This window comes from Dreissena polymorpha, chromosome 5 (genome assembly GCF_020536995.1).
Source record: "Dreissena polymorpha isolate Duluth1 chromosome 5, UMN_Dpol_1.0, whole genome shotgun sequence".
Taxonomy (NCBI): domain Eukaryota; kingdom Metazoa; phylum Mollusca; class Bivalvia; order Myida; family Dreissenidae; genus Dreissena; species Dreissena polymorpha.
Window position 1 is genome coordinate 26,380,359 of NC_068359.1, and position 19,936 is coordinate 26,400,294.

At 35.4% G+C, this 19,936-nt stretch overlaps 1 protein-coding gene and 1 long non-coding RNA gene across 4 annotated transcripts in view; one reads left to right on the forward strand and one right to left on the reverse strand.

Moving 5' to 3' along the window:
• LOC127831000 (uncharacterized) overlaps positions 1-14,431 on the forward strand; it is a 35,022-nt gene extending 20,591 nt beyond the window's left edge. The window contains exon 3 of the long non-coding RNA XR_008026349.1: positions 13,904-14,431. This is a non-coding gene — a long non-coding RNA (uncharacterized LOC127831000). The remainder of the gene's footprint in view (positions 1-13,903) is intronic.
• Positions 1-19,936, reverse strand: part of LOC127830991 (neuroglian-like) — a 135,760-nt gene that overhangs the window by 40,931 nt on the left and 74,893 nt on the right. For 2 of the 3 annotated variants that reach the window (XM_052355956.1, XM_052355958.1), the window contains exons 5-11: positions 16,854-17,257; positions 15,743-15,871; positions 13,860-13,977; positions 10,987-11,177; positions 10,153-10,284; positions 4,903-5,043; positions 1,413-1,591 (exon numbers count right to left, since the gene is read on the reverse strand). In XM_052355956.1, coding sequence (XP_052211916.1) covers positions 1,413-1,591; positions 4,903-5,043; positions 10,153-10,284; positions 10,987-11,177; positions 13,860-13,977; positions 15,743-15,871; positions 16,854-17,257 — 1,294 coding nt within the window. The remainder of the gene's footprint in view (positions 1-1,412; positions 1,592-4,902; positions 5,044-10,152; positions 10,285-10,986; positions 11,178-13,859; positions 13,978-15,742; positions 15,872-16,853; positions 17,258-19,936) is intronic. The other variant, XM_052355957.1, reaches the window with a different exon arrangement.

Genomic DNA, 19,936 nt, shown 5'->3' on the forward strand with positions numbered 1-19,936 from the left:
TACAAATAATACAGAGTTTTAATTTAGAATTCTATATATTTATAACTCTGTTAACTTATAAAGATATTTCAATATACATGCATAGACAGTTGACCGTGATTTTCAAGAATCTTTAAATAATTTTAATTAATTGATAATTTATGGTTAATAACCTTTCATATAATTTTACATAATTACCTTTTTGATAATAAACAACAAACGATGAATGTTTTGACACCCATTATATTTGAAGTATGCAAAGCCGAAAAATATCAAGAGGGTCCGCTATACATTTGTATACGCTGTTTCATCATAAAATTAACACCTTTTCTGTGTTATAATCAAGAGCTGAAATCGTAAATTTATTAAGCTTCATTAATACTTAGCTTTATGGATATGTCTCTAGAACAAAATATTTCAATATATTTCATAAAAAATATAATAATCATGGCAAAGGAAATTCAATGGCCGGTATCTAAACAAAAGCATAATCGCCAAGACCGTAGCATCAGTTCAGTGCGTTAGGAACGCGCGCTACATTTTTCCGCCTTCATTCCTTAATTACTTTCGTTTTTAAACAATTTTTTTTTCTATCGTATACAGAATTCTATTCTCCTAAGCAAGATGTTATTTTTAAAACTGAACTCCAAATATAAACGCTACAAATTGGTATAAAGTACGAACATGTCAACCGTAAATCTAGATTCTAAAACTCCAAAACGGTATGTTATTTGCAAAAGTTAAAGTTATAACTCGCCGGGCTGCCGAAATCAGAAGAAAAACTTAATATGTATTGATATATCTGAAAACTACGTTACGTAAGCTTTCTAATGATATATAATTTGTCAAAATCGGCCTAGAAATGAAACTATAATATAACAAAATACGTGAGTGGGTACATCAAATTTATAACCTCGGCGCTTCGATAAAAGATCGATAGTTACGACACGGTCACGTGACTTAGACACAACAAGATATTTGGCGTAACGGTCCCGTTTCTTATCCGTGTAATCTAGAATCCGTGGATAAATATACTATCTGACATAAGTGTATTTTCACCATATCTTATCAAACTAGTGAATTTATTTTTCACTGAACAAGCCTTTTGTGGGACTATTTAACTCAATGAATTAAATAAAATATGGCATAAAAGTTTAAGTGACAGATATCTGTTTACCACAAGCATTTACACACAAAATATATTTGTCAAATTTTAACACAACATGTTGATAATTAATGACTCATTTACTCAAGTGACTTTGTAATGGTTGACTGGCAACCATTTTTAGTCAAAATAGTTTATGTGATTGGTGGGAAACATCTACATGTGTTACCTATTAAATCTTAATGTTATCTTACATATCTTATACATGTGTCAAATTATACTTTGGCAAAAATAACAATTATCAAAATTATCCAGAAATGGAGGTTACCAAAATGGTAAGGTTGCCAGTGGGCTGTCGGGGGTATTTGTCGGATGACATCACAAGTCCGCCGCGCTTCCAGTAGATGTTAGGTGTAGGTTTGCCGTCTATCTCGCAGGGCAGAGTCACAGTCTGGCCTTCTGATATTTTGATAACGTCAAAGCTGGCCTTACTCTCTGGCTTATAAGCTGAAATGAAAAGTGATTGGCAATCAAACAAAGATGTACAATTAAAGAAAATGGCATACAAATAACACCAAGCTTTATTTCTAGTATAATGCAAGATTATTGTTGCAAGAGGACCAGTCACATGGCTTGTGTTGTTATAATGTGTGATAAGAAATAGCCCAAGAATCCAGACACAAACTCACACACTGACACTCTCAGTTTCCATTAATGTGTCGAGCTGATGGAGATTATTCTAAAAATGGATCAAGTTGTGTCTATGCTGTGTCATCAATAGATTATTCATCAGGAAAGAGTAGTAATTTGTAGTAGTGCTACTATGGTAGTAAGGATCAGAAAAACAGCAAGTACAACTATACAGATTTTTTAGCTATTGAGATGTATTGCAATTATTGATAAAGCCTATATTTGGTTTGATTCTAAATAGGTCCTGTAATTACTCCAAGTTTTCAGACAGTCTTAATTTTCCACGCCTGTTTTTAGCCCAAATATATTTATTTTTGGCAACTCTAAATTTTCAGACACCTGTATTTTAAAATATTTGTTAATCTAAATTTTCTGACACGAAAAAAATATTTATTTTAAGAGCCAGAAAACTTAAAGTTATTATGGTATAAATAGAGGATATTTGTTGGATTCGATGAAGTATTGATTTTATTTCACGAGTGATGATAGAAAATAATATATTCATGAGTGGCTATGCCAAGAGTGAATATATATATTTTTTATGATCACGAGTGAATTAAAATCGATATTCCAGCGAATCCAACAAATTTTCTTTTTATTTTATGCTTTTTGACGTTTATTTACATTGTAAAAGAGTTTAACTGGAGAATTTCGCTGAAATAATGATGTCATTTCGTCGAAAAAATGACTTCATTTCACAGTAAAACAGTGAAAAATATCGATATTTTTAACTGTTATATTTCACTTTTTGAAACAGTGAAATATCAATTTTAAGTCACAGATATATCCTTATAAACATGGAAAGCATACAATAAAATATATTTATATATTTCCTTCCCAAAATAATTGTTCAATTAAATGATTTATTGCCTTATTGATTTATTTGTTCAGGTACAAATGTCCCACTTGGCTTAGCCATATTGTAAAGAAACAAGGGCTGTTTGTAAAACATGCATGCCCCCCATATGGGCTGTCAGTTGTAGTGGCAGCCACTGTGTGAATACATTTTTTGTCACTGTGACCTTGACCTTTGACCTAGTGACCTGAAAATCAATAGGGGTCATCTGATCAATGTAGCTATGAAGTTTCATGATCCTAGGCGTAAGCTTTCTTAAGTTATCATCCGGAAACCATTTTACTGTGTCAAGTCATCGTGAACTTGACCTTTGACCTAGTGACCTGAAAATCAATACCGTATACTTGCGCTTATAAGACGCCCTCGCTTATAAGACGCACCCCGACATCGGACTTTATAATGGGTGGATTTGAGACTGACCCGCGTGTAAGACGCGGTCAAATTTTGCCGTTTTCATCGGCCGAAAAATGGCAGAATGTTAAAGAAAATCATCAATTAGTAACACATTGAGAATTTTTCAAACTCGCGCTGCATACAATTAGTAATTCACACAAGTCTGAAAAATAAAACAATCAAACAACAAAGCAAATAATATTTATTTATTTTATGATATTTTAGTGGGTTTTAATTTATTTTCAAGTATTATTCATGCAATAAAAATAATAATCAAATAAACAAAATTTCTAACAATTGTGTATTTTATCATTTGCCCTAACAATTCCAAACAATTGCAAACATATTATGTTCGTAATATCAATGCACAAGCAAAATTGATCGTATCAGTCATCTTAATTGTATTGTTTGACAGGTATAAAAAACTAATAGGCAGATATTTTGAAAGCGTTTAGTTTTATTACCTAGATTATGCAAATTTTACGCCCATTGTCTATCAACAATAGGCAACGCCTACTTTCATAAATTAGCCAATCGCGTGATAAGAGTGATAGACTCCGAAGCGCAGATCGAAATCACGTGTCAAGAGGAAAGCCATATGCAGATAATTGCATGCGGTCGCTCTTTGCTTCCGTCGTTGTTGGCCCCTTATAAATAAGGTGTTATTGGCATTAGGGGCTCATCTGAATAAACATGTTTATTTAACAATTGACAGTTGCAAACTGGTAACTTATTTCAGAGGATACCCTAATTGCCAATTATGTCTTAATTGACAATTAACGACGTGGAACAAAGACGATCAGGTGATACAAACTTGTCAAGTAGCATTTGTTATCGGCAGTGTGTTTATTTAACAATTGACAGTTTCAAACTGAGAATTGATTTTGCTGTTGTTTTAAGCATGTTGGCATCATGTCTCCGCTTACACACGTATACTATAATGGCCAATTTATATGACATTTAACGACGTCGCGCGCAGACAATCAGGTGATACAAGCTTTTCAAGAATAATCACGGACAATATAACGTCTTACGCCCCAAAAATAACAAAATTCTAATTAAAAATAATAGACAACAAAATCAGTAACAATACATTTTATTACAAATAAATCGGTAACTGAACATAGCGTTCCGATACACGGTACGGGCCAATACAGACTTTACAGAAAATGCAAATGGCTGCCGCGATGATTCAAAACAACTGACAAGTGTCCAACTTGGCTAGCATAAGCCCAGTAAACTCGATATTTTGAATTTTTTTGTTTATTTTCACCAGTATCTCACTTATAAGACGTGACCCCAACTGTAACTTATTAATTTGAGTCTTAAAAATGCGTCTTACAAGCGAAAGTATACGACAGGGGTCATCTGAGAGTCATGATCAATGTACCTATGAAGTTTCCTGATCCTAGGCGTAAGCGTTCTTGAGTTATCAGCCGGAAACCATTTTACTGGTTCGAGTCACCGTGACCTTGACCTTTGACCTAGTGATCTGAAAATCGATAGGGGTTATTTGCGAGTCATGATCAATGTACCCATGAAGTTTCATGATCCTAGGCATAAGTGTTTTTAAGTTATCATCCGGAAACTATTCGGTGGACGGACCGATGGACCGACGGACGGACCGACCGACAGACAGACAGACCGACATGTGCAAAACAATATACCCCTTCTTCTTCGAAGGGGGGCATAAATATTTAATAGTAAATTAAAAATTCTAATTTAGTTTAATTTCTGTAAAAATATGATATTATTACCGCATTTGTCATGGAAAGGTATTAACACGCTTTTGCAATGCCTGAAGGCCTTTGACCCCTTTCTTCAGGTGTCTATAACCTTAACTACCTCAAAAATGTGTCCCAATGGACAGACCACCTACCCAGCACACTCAAGGCGACGTCCGCCCACAGATATCCGTGCTCGTTGGAGACATTGCACTGGACGACCTTGGCGTCGTCAGGGGTAAGGTCATGGAACTGCAGCTGACCAGGACTGACCACCATCTTGTCATCCTTCACATCTGAAACCGGATCCTGACTTACAAACCATCTAACACAAAGTTTAAGTTACAACTCATTGGGCAGTTTACAATCAAAATGTTTCTTGAATAGAATATGAGCAAAGGATATTAAAGACCTGAATACATAACTGAAATTAAGTTATCACAAATGTTGGCTTTTAGGATTGAGTCTGCATTGAAAATTGAATTGTGAGGTAGTTTTAATATAACATGTCACATGACAGGGCCCTCATTTGGCCGTTTTTGGGCCGAAATTCGGCCCCATTCCCCCCTTAAAATAGTATACTTTTTTCCCCTATTACAGCTAAAAATTCCCCCCATAAAAAAAAGTTTTTTTTTAAACTTTTATACCTTAGTTGCCAGCTGGCATTGTGCTATTAACCTTTGATTAAATGTATATTTATGTAAATTACACTAAAATATAGCAATTTTAAGTGCTGAATGGTTGGTGAAAAGATCTTCTAAAATTCCCCTTTTCGCCCAAAAAGACACGAAATTCCCCCCTTTAAGGGCCCCGGCCCCAATCCCCCAAAGTGTAGCAAGGGCCATGCATGACAATTAAGCCTGAATAATTGTGACACAATCAAACATGACGATAATGATGATGACCATGACGACAAAGATGATAATTATGATAATATTGATGATGATGTAATGATGAAGATGATGATGACGATGATGATAATTATGATAATATTGATGATGATGATGAAGATGATGATGACGATGATTATGACAAGATCAAATTAATTAACAACAAAAGAAAAATTTGACACTACATGTAGTAGTGTTCATACATAAACGCAACATATCCCACAGACAATATTAAAATATTTTAGCCATTTTGGAATTGTCCAACAAGCCATGTATGAGGACAGCAAGGTAGACTTTGTCTTGTTCTTGTCAGAGTTTAACCCATTTATGCCTAATGGACTCTCCCATCCTTCTAAATTGGATCAATTTATTTCCAAAATTAGGGATGTCTAGTATATTTATTTCTATATTTAGAATATTTCTCACAGAAATTCCTTTAAGCAAATAGCGCAGACCCAGATGAGATGCCGCATCATGCCATGTCTCATCTGGGTCTACACTGTTTGCCAAGGCCTTTTTTTCTAGACGCTAAGCATAAATGGGTTAAATAACTTAATCCAACTGCTTATTCCAACTGCTTTTATAGTAAGTCAGTTCTTTTAGCTTTCAAGTAATTAAGTATTATGCTAATTTGCAAAATATCCAATGAGACCTATCTTGATTTTGAGTGGAAACCATTGTTCTATATTCACTGTAACAGTGACCTTGACTGTTGACCATGAACCAATATGCAAAGAAAAATGAAGTTGTTGTAATATGTTTATATGCTTGCATCACAATAGCTCAATTCATACTTAAATATTAAGCTGGAACCATTTTTGTATACTTAGTAAACAGTGGCCTTGACCGTGCCCACATCCATCCCATATTCAATCTCTGGATTAAAGGAATATGTATATATACAAATATCAAGTTTCACAACAATTGCTCCATTTTTTCCAAGTTATTGTTTACACACATTTCTTTAAAATCTTATAACATTGATCTCGACCATGACCACACACACACAAATGCAACGACAATGCTACATCTGGATATAATACAATCCCATGTTAGATCTGAATAAGATACAATTTCATGCTAGATTTGGATATAATGCAATCCCATGCTAAATCTGGATATGATGCAATTTCATGCTAAATCTGGATATAATGCATTTATGTATGTACTGTAATTACTACAAGAGATGTGTTTGTCAGAAACACAATGCCCCCTATTGCGCAGCTTTGAAATAAAATTTCAATATATAATTTGGCAGGTTTACAAATTATCTCCCTTTTAAAGCTTTTTACTTCCCTTGGATTGTATTTTTTGACTTTTGATCTTGAAGGATGACCTTGACCTTGACCTTTCACCACTCAAAATGTGCAGCTTCATGAGATACACATGCATGCCAAATATCAAGTTGATATCTTCAATATTCAAAAAGTTATGACAAAACTTTAATGAAGGTTAAAGTTTTGGTTAAAGTTTTGGGACACACACATCCAATGAATGAATGACAGACAGACAGACAGACAGGCAAAAACAATATACCCCCAATCTTTCGATCCGGGGGCATAAAAATTCTATTTGTCATTGAGTTATAGACTGGAAACAATAATCTATATTAGTAACAGTGCCCTTGGGTCTGAAATCTATCACGTTGATCTGATTCCAGTGCGCAATTCAGTTTTCAACAAGGGCTGCTTGTAAAACATGCATGCCCCCCATATGGGCTGTCAGTTGTAGTGGCAGCCATTGTGTGAATACGTTTTTTGTCACTGTGACCTTGACCTTTGACCTAGTGACATGAAAATCAATAGGGGTCATCTGCCAGTCATGATCAATGTACCTATGAAGTTTCATGATCCTAGGCCTAATTACTCTTGAGTTATCATCAGAAAACCATTTTACTGTTTCGAGTCACTGTGACCTTGACCTTTGACCGAGTGACCTGAAAATAAATAGGGGTCATCTGCCAGTCATGATAAATGTACCTATGAAGTTTCATGATCCTAGGCGTAAGCATTATTGAGTTATCATCCAGAAACCATTTTACTACTTCCAGTTACTGTGACCTTGACCTTGACCTAGTAAACTGAAAATCAATAGGGGTCATCTTCCAGTCATTATCAATGTACCTATGAAGTTTCTTGATCCTAGGCGTAAGCATTCTTGAGTTATCATCCTGAAACCATTTTACTAATTCGAGTCACTGTGAACTTGACCTTTGACCTAGTGACCTGAAAATCAATAGTGGTCATCTGCCAGTCATGATCAATGTAGCTATGAAGTTTCATGATCCTAGGTGTAAGCATTCTTGAGTTATCATCAGAAAACCATTTTACTGTTTCGAGTCACTGTAAACTTGACCTTTGACCTCACCTAGTGACCTGAAAATCAATAGTGGTCATTTGCCAGTCATGATCAATGTACCTATGAAGTTTCATGATCCTATAGCCATAAGCATTCTTGAGTTATCATCCGAAAACCATTTTACTATTTCGAGTCACTGTGACCTTGACCTTTGACCTAGTGACCTGAAAATCAATAGGGGTCATCTGCCAGTCATGATCAATGTACCTATGAAGTTTCTTGATCCTAGGCCTAATTATTCTTGAGTTATCATCCGAAAACCATTTTACTGTTTCGAGTCACTGTGACCTTGACCTTTTACCTAGTGACCTGAAAATCAATAGGGGTCATCTGCCAGTCATTATCAATGTACCTATGAAGTTTCATGATCCTAGGCGTAAACATTCTTGAGCTATCATCCTGAAACCATTTTACTGTTTTGAGTCACTGTGACCTTGACCTTTGACCTATTGACCTGAAAATCAATAGGGGTCATCTGCCAGTCATAATCAATGTAGCTATGAAGTTTCATGATCCTAGGCGTAAGCATTCTTGAGTTATCATCCGGAAACCATTTTACTGTTTCGAGTCACTGTGACCTTGATCTTTGACCTAGTGACATGAAAATCAATAGGGGTCATCTGCCAGTCATGATCTATGTACCTATGAAGTTTCATGATCCTAGGCGTAAGCATTCTTGAGTTATCATCCGAAAACCATTTTACTGTTTCGAGTCACTGAGAAAGGACCTTTGACCTAGTGACCTGAAAATCAATAGGGGTCATTGGCCAGTCATGATCAATGTACCTATGAAGTTTCATGATCCTAGGCATAAGCATTCTTGAGTTATCATCCGGAAACCATTTTACTATTTTGAGTCACTGTGACCTTGACCTTTGACATAGTGACCTGAAAATCAATAGGGGTCATCTGCCAGTCATGATCAATGTACCTATGAAGTTTCATGATCCTAGCCTTAAGCATTCTTGAGTTATCACCATGAAACCATTTTACTATTTCGAGTCACAGTGACCTTGACCTTTGACCTAGTTACCTGAAAATCAATGTACCTATGAAATTTCATGATCCTAGGCCTAAGCGTTCTTGAGTTATCATCCGGAAACCATCTGGTGGACAGACCGACCTTCCGACATGTGCAAAACAATATACCCCCTCTTCTTCGAAGGGGGACATAATAAGGATCAGCATGTTGTGCATAGGAAGGATTAAAAATATAAATATATATAAAAAAGGGCAGAACAACTGATTTATTTAAAAGCACAACATTTTAAAAATAAAATAATAATTGGAAACTGTATTTGTGCTAATCAATCATAGTTTCCGAATATAAAATCCCTCAAGCCGCTCTTTGCATCTAGCTTACAAGATAAAAAACTTGAACCTGTCTATTTAATGTGTATGCACTGTTACTAAGGAGAAGACATATTTCAAGTTTCAATAAAATCATTCCAGCCATTTCTGAGAAACAAGCTTTCCAAAAAACTTTAATCTGCCCATATAAAGCATATGTAAATGTCTGAGTGTAAAATGGCCCCTAAGTTTGACAAATTTCAAAACAGCATTAAAAACAAACTTGGCCTTTGGGGTCACTTTGATACGGGGAATACATGTTTGAAGTTTGAAAACAGTCCATTCAGCCATTCCTGAGAACAAACTTACAAAAAAAAGTGCTGAAGGCACTGAAATTGTTCGTTTTTGTCGTCCTTGATTAGCTTGTTTGCATTGCACAGGCTAATCAGTGTGCACAGGCTAATCATATTTGACATGCATTAAGCCCCGTTTTCCCTGAAAGCAGGCAATATGTACAGATTTCAATGATAAACACTAGACTGGCCAATGTCAACTTACAAGCTGGTAAATACACCCACTGCAGTTGTATAGCAGACGCTTCTAAGCATTCGTCGTCTGCAGTGCAGACAGGCAGCGGTAATCGTTCCTAGCATAGTGAGTTACAGTCCTTAGCGTAGCTAAGCTAGCTAAGCACATACTGATCTGCAGAACATGCTCTGTAAATTTAGTCGGCCACTAAAGCGACATGGAGATTGGGGCGAGTGGAATAGCTTACATTTCTTTGAAAAGTCAAGCTAAAAAGGGAAAAGCTAAGAAGAATTATATACTTGATATAATAATCAATTGATATTTATTTCTTTAACTAACTTGCAATGGGTTTTCCATCGATGAACCATTGCAGGGTGGGGGTGGGTTTACCCTCGGCACTGCACTCAAAGGCAGCGCTCTCATCTACACCTGCGTCTACCTGCACTGGCTTAGCAACCCACTCTGGCTTGGCTGTGAAGGCAATGTCAGGGTTTTAGAACAGAAATGCATTATCTGGCATGAAACTTATAGGCAGATACAGCAGTTGTGAGCTGGGACCTGGAATATAGGCAAAATATGCAGGAAATAAGCTGCTTCACCATTGAACACTTAAAACTGACTTCATGAAGTTTAAAGAAATTTATTAATTACATGGAGGTTCATACATTTTCAAGCCATGATTTTGCAAAATTTCTGAGTTATTGGGCATACACTTATAAAGTACTAAGAAACAACAGAAATAAGCCTTTTCTTTCAAAGTTGAATGTTAAAACATTCAACTTATGAACAATAATGACAGATAATGTTAATACTACTTGAAATCATAAAAAGATGTTTGCAGTAGATACAGATATGACATTTAAGTTGATTTGGGCGACTGTGAACCTAATTGATTTGGGCCTTGCTCTGTGAAAAAGAGGTTTAATGCATGTGCGTACTTTGTCGTCCCAGATTAGACTGTGCAGTCCACACAGGCTAATCAGGGATGACACTTTCTGCTTTTATGACATTTTTCGTTAAAAGAAAGTCTCTTCTTAGCAAAAATCAAGTTTAGGCGGAAAGTGTCGTCCCTGTTTAGCCTGTGCGGACTGAACAGCCTAATCTGGGATGACACTTGAATTTAAACCCCCTTTTCACAGAGCACGGCCCATTAAGATGTTTGATATTCAATACCTTCCATGTCCAGCCTGAACGTCCTGTCAATGCTCCCTGAGGACAGAGAGTTAGTTCCCTTGCAGACGTACTCTCCAGCATCAGCCTGCTGGAGGTCAGAAATACTCAGTCTCCACGGGTATGAAATCCTGAATTTCTGCGAGGATTCTATTTTCTCCTTTCCCTTCCACCAAGTCACTGAGGGTGTTGGCCTTAAAAATATAACCAAAGATTAATTGTGAAACTGATGAATATATTTAACATTTCTTTATTTGACATATGCCAGTCAGTGTTGGGGGGGGGGGGGGGCAAAAATAAAGGCCTAATTAACTCAGCCAACCATAGCATTGTTCTATACAAATTAAATTTCCACTTATAATTTAATTTAACAAATTTGTTATTTCAGAAAATTAAGCATTCAAATGCTATTTATTACCAGTGTTTATTTTAAATAATGATCTCTATTGAAAATAAAAAGATATTCATTATTTGAAGTAATTTTTTTTTCAACAGACTAAAAAGAAACATGGACATACCACCATACAAGCTTTCAAACTAATTTACCATTATTACATTTTTGCAATCCAAGGCAATTTCTGCATGAAAGCTACCTGAACACAAGATTTCAGGCCCAAATCCCAAACTCAAGTTATTCAGTGGAAGCAGTTTTTCTAATTGAAGTAACAGTTTGTTTACCTTGACCTTGAACATAATTAAACATATGATTAAAATATAAGTGAAATGAAACTTAATATTCAAGAACTTAATCTAAATATCAGTGAAAAAAAATCTATTAAGATTACTTAATGTTTTCAATTATAAAAAACTGGTGCTTTCTACACAAAATTGCCTTATACCTTTTTACCTTATTGTTCAAGGGCACAAAACTTCAGAATGTTTGAATATGTTCAAGGGCACATAACTTCAGAATGTGTGAATATGTTCAAGTGCACATAACTTCAGAATGTTTAATATGTTCAAGGGCACATAACTTCAGAATGTGTGAATATGTTAAAGAGCACATAACTTCAGAATGTGTGAATATGTTCAAGGGCACATAACTTCAGAATATGTGAATATGTTCAAGGGCACATAACTTCAGAATGTGTGAATATGTTCAAGTGCACATAACTTCAGAATGTTTAATATGTTCAAGGGCACATAACTTCAGAATATGTGAATATGTTCAAGTGCACATAACTTCAGAATATGTGAATATGTTCAAGGGCACATAGCTTCAGAATGTGTGAATATGTTCAAGGGCACATAACTTCAGAATGTGTGAATATGTTCAAGTGCACATAACTTCAGAATGTTTAATATGTTCAAGGGCACATAACTTCAGAATATGTGAATATGTTCAAGGGCTCATAACTTAAGAAAGTTTAATATGTTCAAGGGCACATAACTTCAGAATGTGTGAATATGTTCAAGGGCACATAACTTCAGAATATGTGAATATGTTCAAGGGCACATAACTTCAGAATGTGTGAATATGTTCAAGGGCTTATAACTTCAGAATATGTGAATATGTTCAAGGGCACATAACTTCAGAATGTGTGAATATGTTCAAGGGCACATAACTTCAGAATGTGTGAATATGTTCAAGTGAACATAACTTCAGAATGTTTAATATGTTCAAGGGCACATAACTTTATAATGTGTGAATATGTTCAAGGGCACATAACTTCAGAATGTGTGAATATGTTCAAGGGCACATAACTTTATAATGTGTGAATATGTTCAAGGGCACATAACTTCAGAATGTGTGAATATGTTCAAGGGCACATAACTTCAGAATGTGTGAATATGTTCAAGTGCACATAACTTCAGAATGTTTAATATGTTCAAGGGCACATAACTTTATAATGTGTGAATATGTTCAAGGGCACATAACTTTAGAATGTGTGAATATGTTAAAGAGCACATAACTTCAGAATGTGTGAATATGTTCAAGTGCACATAACTTCAGAATGTTTAATATGTTCAAGGGCACATAACTTTATAATGTGTGAATATGTTCAAGGGCACATAACTTTAGAATGTGTGAATATGTTCAAGGGCACATAACTTCAGAATGTGTGAATATGTTCAAGGGCACATAACTTCAGAATATGTGAATATGTTCAAGGGCACATAACTTCAGAATGTGTGAATATGTTCAAGTGCACATAACTTCAGAATGTTTAATATGTTCAAGGGCACATAACTTCAGAATATGTGAATATGTTCAAGGGCTCATAACTTAAGAAAGTTTAATATGTTCAAGGGCACATAACTTCAGAATGTGTGAATATGTTCAAGGGCACATAACTTCAGAATATGTGAATATGTTCAAGGGCACATAACTTCAGAATGTGTGAATATGTTCAAGGGCACATAACTTCAGAATGTGTGAATATGTTCAAGGGCACATAACTTCAGAATGTGTGAATATGTTCAAGGGCACATAACTTAAGAATGTGTGAATATGTTCAAGGGCACATAACTTCAGAATGTGTGAATATGTTCAAGGGCACATAGCTTCAGAATGTGTGAATATGTTCAAGGGCTCATAACTTCAGAATATGTGAATATGTTCAAGGGCACATAACTTCTGAATGTGTGATCATATTCAAGGGCACATAACTTCAGAATGTGTGAATATGTTCAAGGGCACATAGCTTCAGAATGTGTGAATAATTAGGAGAGGAAAATTTTGTTTTGCACATTTATACTTGATGGACTTCATGGTGATGACAAATGTAAAGTTTCAATTAAATCACATTTTTGAGACAGACCGACCAGCCAAGGGACATACCTACTACCTGTGTGGGTATATATAACAGTAAGATAAATCTTATATCACTCATTCACAGAGCTTATATAGTTTGTGTTTCTTAAAATGCTCATACCTGCCAGAAAATATGCAAATAAACATGACACGCTCTCCTTTCAGACCGACAACGGACGATTCTGATTGGTACATCAACGCTGGTGGGTACTGAGCAGACGGGATGCCTGCAACACGTTCTGTGAAGTGAACGTGGAACAAAAGGGAAAAAATAAACTCAAAGCAACCAAATAAGAACAACAAAAATAATAACTATGGAAAAAAAAATACAAACAAAAAATAAGACAAGATCACCATACATCCCAGCATAAAACCCATGACCAGAATAAAGCCCCAATTAAGAATGTAAAAAGGGTCCAATAGCCAGACCTGTACAAGTAGAAGAAAAAGGCCTGAAGAAGCTTGAAACACTAAATGTAATAGCATCTACTTAGATGCATAACTTGCAAAGTCATTATAAAGTTTTTCTGCATATTCATGTAAAAGACAAAATAATTAGCTGACTAAAATAAAACACTCCCTTAGAAACTTTTTAGTACTTACATGCATTTTTTTTTTAAAACTGTTAATCCAAAACACACCATAAAATCTGTATGACTGAAGTGATTCAAAATAAGTAAATAAAATTAACAAATATGCCTCAACCATGTGAAAATATTCAAAATGAATGACATCATAATTATGCATAACAAATGATAATTTGAATAAAAACTAAAAGTAAATTGAAAATTATTCAACTTAATAGATTATATATATCTAAAACACAAGTTCCATTTAAAACATAATTAAACAAGTTCAGGTAATGTAATTTTGTGATTTGTTTTACAAAAATATTTACATATACATGGACATGTTTAGATATATCTTGAATAAAATGATGAAAAGGTCCTGTTTTATCATCACATGTTTTTAGATACAAAGTAAAATCTTTTTATTTATCAATTGCATGGATAAATCCTATATACAGCTGTTAACCTAAACATCAATTTTACATGGCATCATTTGAATTTTACATGGCATCATTTGAATTTCACGTGACATGCTATGAATTTAACATGACATTTGAATTTCTTGTGACATTCAGTTGAATTGCATAAACATCATTTGAATTTTACATGACATCATTTGAATTTCACATGACATAATTTGAGTTTTACGTGACATCCTTTTATTATGATACCATAACTTTAGTCATCATAGACAAATAATATAAACAATGAAAATGCGGATTACAGACAAACACATTTATATTAAAAAAATTCCAGCATAGAAGCACCTCAAAAGTTACAAATATTTTACATTGAACAGGAATAAGAAAAAGTAGCATTAAAGTACAATACATCTTATTACTTATTATTTAATAAATATAAAAGAGACATTAAATATTGTATAGGTAGAATTTTGAAAACAAGCTATGAAATCCTAATTACCATTGAAAGAAGCAAATTGTGAGACAACATTTCTTAATAGCTATTCCTGATTAAAAGGCTATTCTTTGTATTGGAGAGCTTTTTTTTTTTTATTAATTAATTTCCTATAACTAAAAGTGTATGACATGACATAAGGGTGAATTTAAACTTCTCTATTTAGCATAGTTTTTGGCCAATATTAATCTGGAGTTTGCAGTGCAAAATAGTTTAAAAACAATAACTGTGTGCTTTGTCTACAGAAAAATCAGCTAGCATGATACTGCATTACCCCCCCCCCCCCACATTACATCCCCATTAAATTACACACCACATTACATTACACCCTTTATTGCATTACATACCCCATTACATAACACCCCCGATTACATTACAAACCCCATTACATTACACATCCAACTTTATTAGTGGGGATCAAGCACGCGACCTCCTTACTGAAAGGTGGACACGGTATCCACTTCACTGTTGAGAACTTTTACTGGTCTTCGTAAGCATACAATTCAAGAGTTATGTTTACCTTCTTCAACCTTGATAATTGAATACGCCCCAGTCAAGGTCATGCCAAACTTGGTGATGGAAACCTCGCAGGCGTACCTGTCTCCATCATTCTCATCACCGACCTCGATGTTAGCAAAATACAGGTTGCCTGAAATACAATACCAGCCTTGATATACAGATTGCTTGTAATACAATACCAGCCTTGAATACAGATTGCCTGAAATTCAATACCAGCCTTGAATACAGATTGCCTGAAATACAATACTAGCCTTGAATACAGATTGCCTGAAATACAATACCAGCCTTGAATACAGATTGCCTGAAATACAATACCAGCCTTGAATACAGATTGCCTGAAATACAATACCAGCCTTGAAAACAGATTGCCTGAAATACAATACCAGCCTTGATATACAGATTGCCTGAAATACAATACCAGCTTTGAATACAGATTGCCTGAAATACAATACCAGCCTTGAATACAGATTGCCTGAAATACAATACCAGCCTATACAGATTGCCTGAAATACAATACCAGCCTTGATAGATTGCCTGAAATACAATACCAGCCTTGAATACAGGTTGCCTGAAATACAATACCAGCCTTGAATACAAATTGCCTGAAATACAATACCAGCCTATACAGATTGCCTGAAATACAATACCAGCCTATACAGATTGCCTGATATAAAATACAAGCCTTGATTATATTGATGTTGGTAAGCACTTGATTCAAATGGAACATATACTTTACTGTACATTTATAAAGAAACTATTCTCCTTTCTGGATTTACTCCAGAGGCCTCATTTGCTACTGTGTGTACAGAAACTATGAGATGCATGTAATTACTTTCTGTAGGAAAACCGGGCTGAATGCATGAACGTACAGTGTTGTCCCAGATTAGCCTGTACATCCCTCAAAGACTAATCAGGGATGACACTTTTGTCCTAAACTCAATTTTTGTTAAGAACCTACTTCCTTTAAATAAAAACTTCCATTCAAGCAGAAAGTGTTGTCCCTGATTAACCTGTACGAGACTCAAATAATTTCTGTTTTTTCTTTGAAGTATTTGTGGACTTGGTCTTTTAGTATGCTGACATCATAATTACTAATTTCTTAACAACTTTACCTGTTGTATCCATGGCAATCCTTTCACTCAACTCAACACTTTTTTTGGAATCCCCGCCGTTCTCATATTTAATCCAGTTCACTTTTCCCGGAGGATTGTTCTCCGGGGGGTTACACACCAACGTCAGAGCCTCCGCTGGCTTTCTGGAATATTTTGTCTCCATACCAGGATTGTCAAATGTTCTCTTTGTGGCTTTTATCAGTTGGATTTTCCTAGAGAACGAGAGCCCGTGAGCATTCTTGGCGATACACTGGTATGATCCTTCATCCATCTCCATCATTTGAAGGAATTTTAACGTTCCTGGACTTGTGTCCGTACGTTCAATACGTGGAATGCGAGAGTCATTTGCAGCATATTTGGGGTCACTTATGTCAAACAGTTTGCCGTTTTTGGTCCACTCAAACCTGTGAATGAGTAAGACAAGTATTAACAAGGGCTGTTTGTAAAACATGCATGCCCCCCATATGGGCTCTCCGTTGTAGTGAGAGCCATTGTGTGAATATGTTTTTTGTCACTGTGACCTTGACCTTTGACCTGGTGACCTGAAAATCAATAGGGGTCATCTGCCAGTCATGATCAATGTACCTATGAAGTTTCATGCTCCTAGCCATAAGCATTCTTGAGTTATCATCCGGACACCATTTTACTATTTCGGGTCACCGTGACCTTGACCTTTGACCTTGTGACCTCAAAATCAATAGGGGTAATCTGCGAGTCATGATCAATCTTCCTATCAAGTTTCATGATCTTTGGCATATGCGTTCTTGAGTTATCATCCGAAAACCATTTTACTATTTCGGGTCACCGTGACCTTGACCTTTGACCTAGTGACCTCAAAATCATTAGGGGTCATCTGCGAGTCATGATCAATCTACCAATGAAGTTTCATGATCCTAGGCGTATGCATTCTTGAGTTATCATCCAGAAACCATTTTACTATTTCGGGTCACCGTGACCTTGACCTTTGACCTAGTGACCTCAAAATCAATAGGGGTCATCTGAGAGTCATGATCAATCTACCCATGAAGTTTCATGATCCTAGGCGTATGTGTTCTTGAGTTTTCATTCAAAAACCATTTTACTATTTCGGGTCACCGTGACCTTGACCTTTGACCTTGTGACCTCAAAATCAATAGGGGTCATCTGCGAGTCATGATCAATGTACCTATGAAGTTTCATGATCCTAGGCCCAAGCATTCTTGAGTTATCGTCTGACAACCACCTGGTGGACGGACAGACCGACAGACCGACCGACAGACCGACATGAGCAAAGCAATATACCCCCTCTTCTTCGAAGGGGGGCATAATGAGTCTTATTGCTAGCTTACACCAGATTTAGCGGTGTATATTCAAAATGGAAAAAAGTCTTCGAATAAAATTATATTTCGTGTGTTTTTTTAAGGTTTTAAGGGAAATATTTGTAATTTTAAATTTTGAAAGAAAATAATTTTATGAGTAACTTTTAAATTTAAAGCGAAATATCCGTAATTTTAAATTGGTTATTAATAGGGATGCTAGAGGTAAACCTAGAGGGATGCTATGAAACGATCAGTTAACTGGTAACATTTTTAGCAATTTTTAAAAGGTTGACCTGATTTTTTTGTCTTAGCTGTTAAACTCAGCTTAAATGACCTTTTCATAATGCCAGGAGACCCGAATGAAAACATTCAAATATCTAATTGGCTGATTTAAGAGAATCCCAAAGAACTGCATTACTGAGTCTGAGTACAGAAAAATGGATGCATAGGACATAGCTTTTTTTGTTCAGTGTAAGGACTACGAGAAAACTTTCTGCATGTTCATGAGACACATAGATACAATTTTTTGCCCAGTTAACATCAATCTTGAAGAATTTCAGGGTCAGTATTTGGTAACTAAATAGTCCGAGGAAGATGTAATGGACTATTGTTAAACGTTGATGAAACAGTAATACTTTCAAGATGAGAAAACAAACTCAAAAGAAATAGTAGAGTGTAACGATAAATTGGAAATCTTTAAATTTTCTAACCACAAATATTTGCCTTACTTGGTCAGCCTGTCTGGAAATTGTTTCTGAAAGCCTGAATAGGTTACCGAAATTTGCCACTTTGCTATAAATAACACAGTTTGATTTCAATTTTCTATTGAAAAGTATTGTGCTTAGATGTTCCATTTACAAGGAGCAAAGAGAATGTTTTAAACCTGCTTCATGCTCAATTTGGTCTTATGCCATTTGCAGCCAGCGTAGCTTGCAGTCTGATCAGTAGATACTTATTAACCCTTTGCATGCTGGGAAGTTTGTCGTCTGCTAAAATGTCATCTGCTGAATTTCTAAAATTAGCATTTTCGTCGATTTTTTTCAAAGAATACTTTCAGAATAGCAAACAGTTTGGATCCTGATGAGACGCCACGTTCTGATGCGTCTCATCTGGATCCAAACTGTTTGGAAAGGCCTTCAAAATTCGGTTCCAGCACTGAAAGGGTTAAGGCCACGAAACCTTGCATGATTAAATAGTCAACAGCGGAGCTCCTGACCAGACTGTGCAATTGAACCAGACTTAATTGACCAACGCTAGATGAAACACCATATGACCATTTTTCGCATGATGCGAAAGCGTGATTTGAATGTGTCGAAAGAAAACTGCATGTTAATTATATTAACATACCATATATTTTGATGATGAAGACATTTACTCATAATAAGCCATGTGAGAACATATATGATGAGATGAACCTTGGTATAATTTTTATCTACGAACACTATTTTGTGGTTTTTATTTGAACTGCTTTTAATAACCCACATTTCATGCGGGGGATATGCAACTTACAAGCGAAGAAAAAATTAAACATTTGTTTTAAATTTTATCATTTAAAAAAACGTTATTTTTCTCACTTTATTTCAAAGGGAGGATATACGCCAAATATCTATTTTAAAGACATGTCTTTTTCTAATTATACTTTTTTCATGGAATAAATGTATTGATATTACTTTTTGTGCATGAACTGCTGCCAATTTACGACAGAACACACCAACAACAGTAATAAATAATGCGTCAACAAAGTAAGAAAGCAATCAATCAGTAATTTTGTGATTACAAACAGGG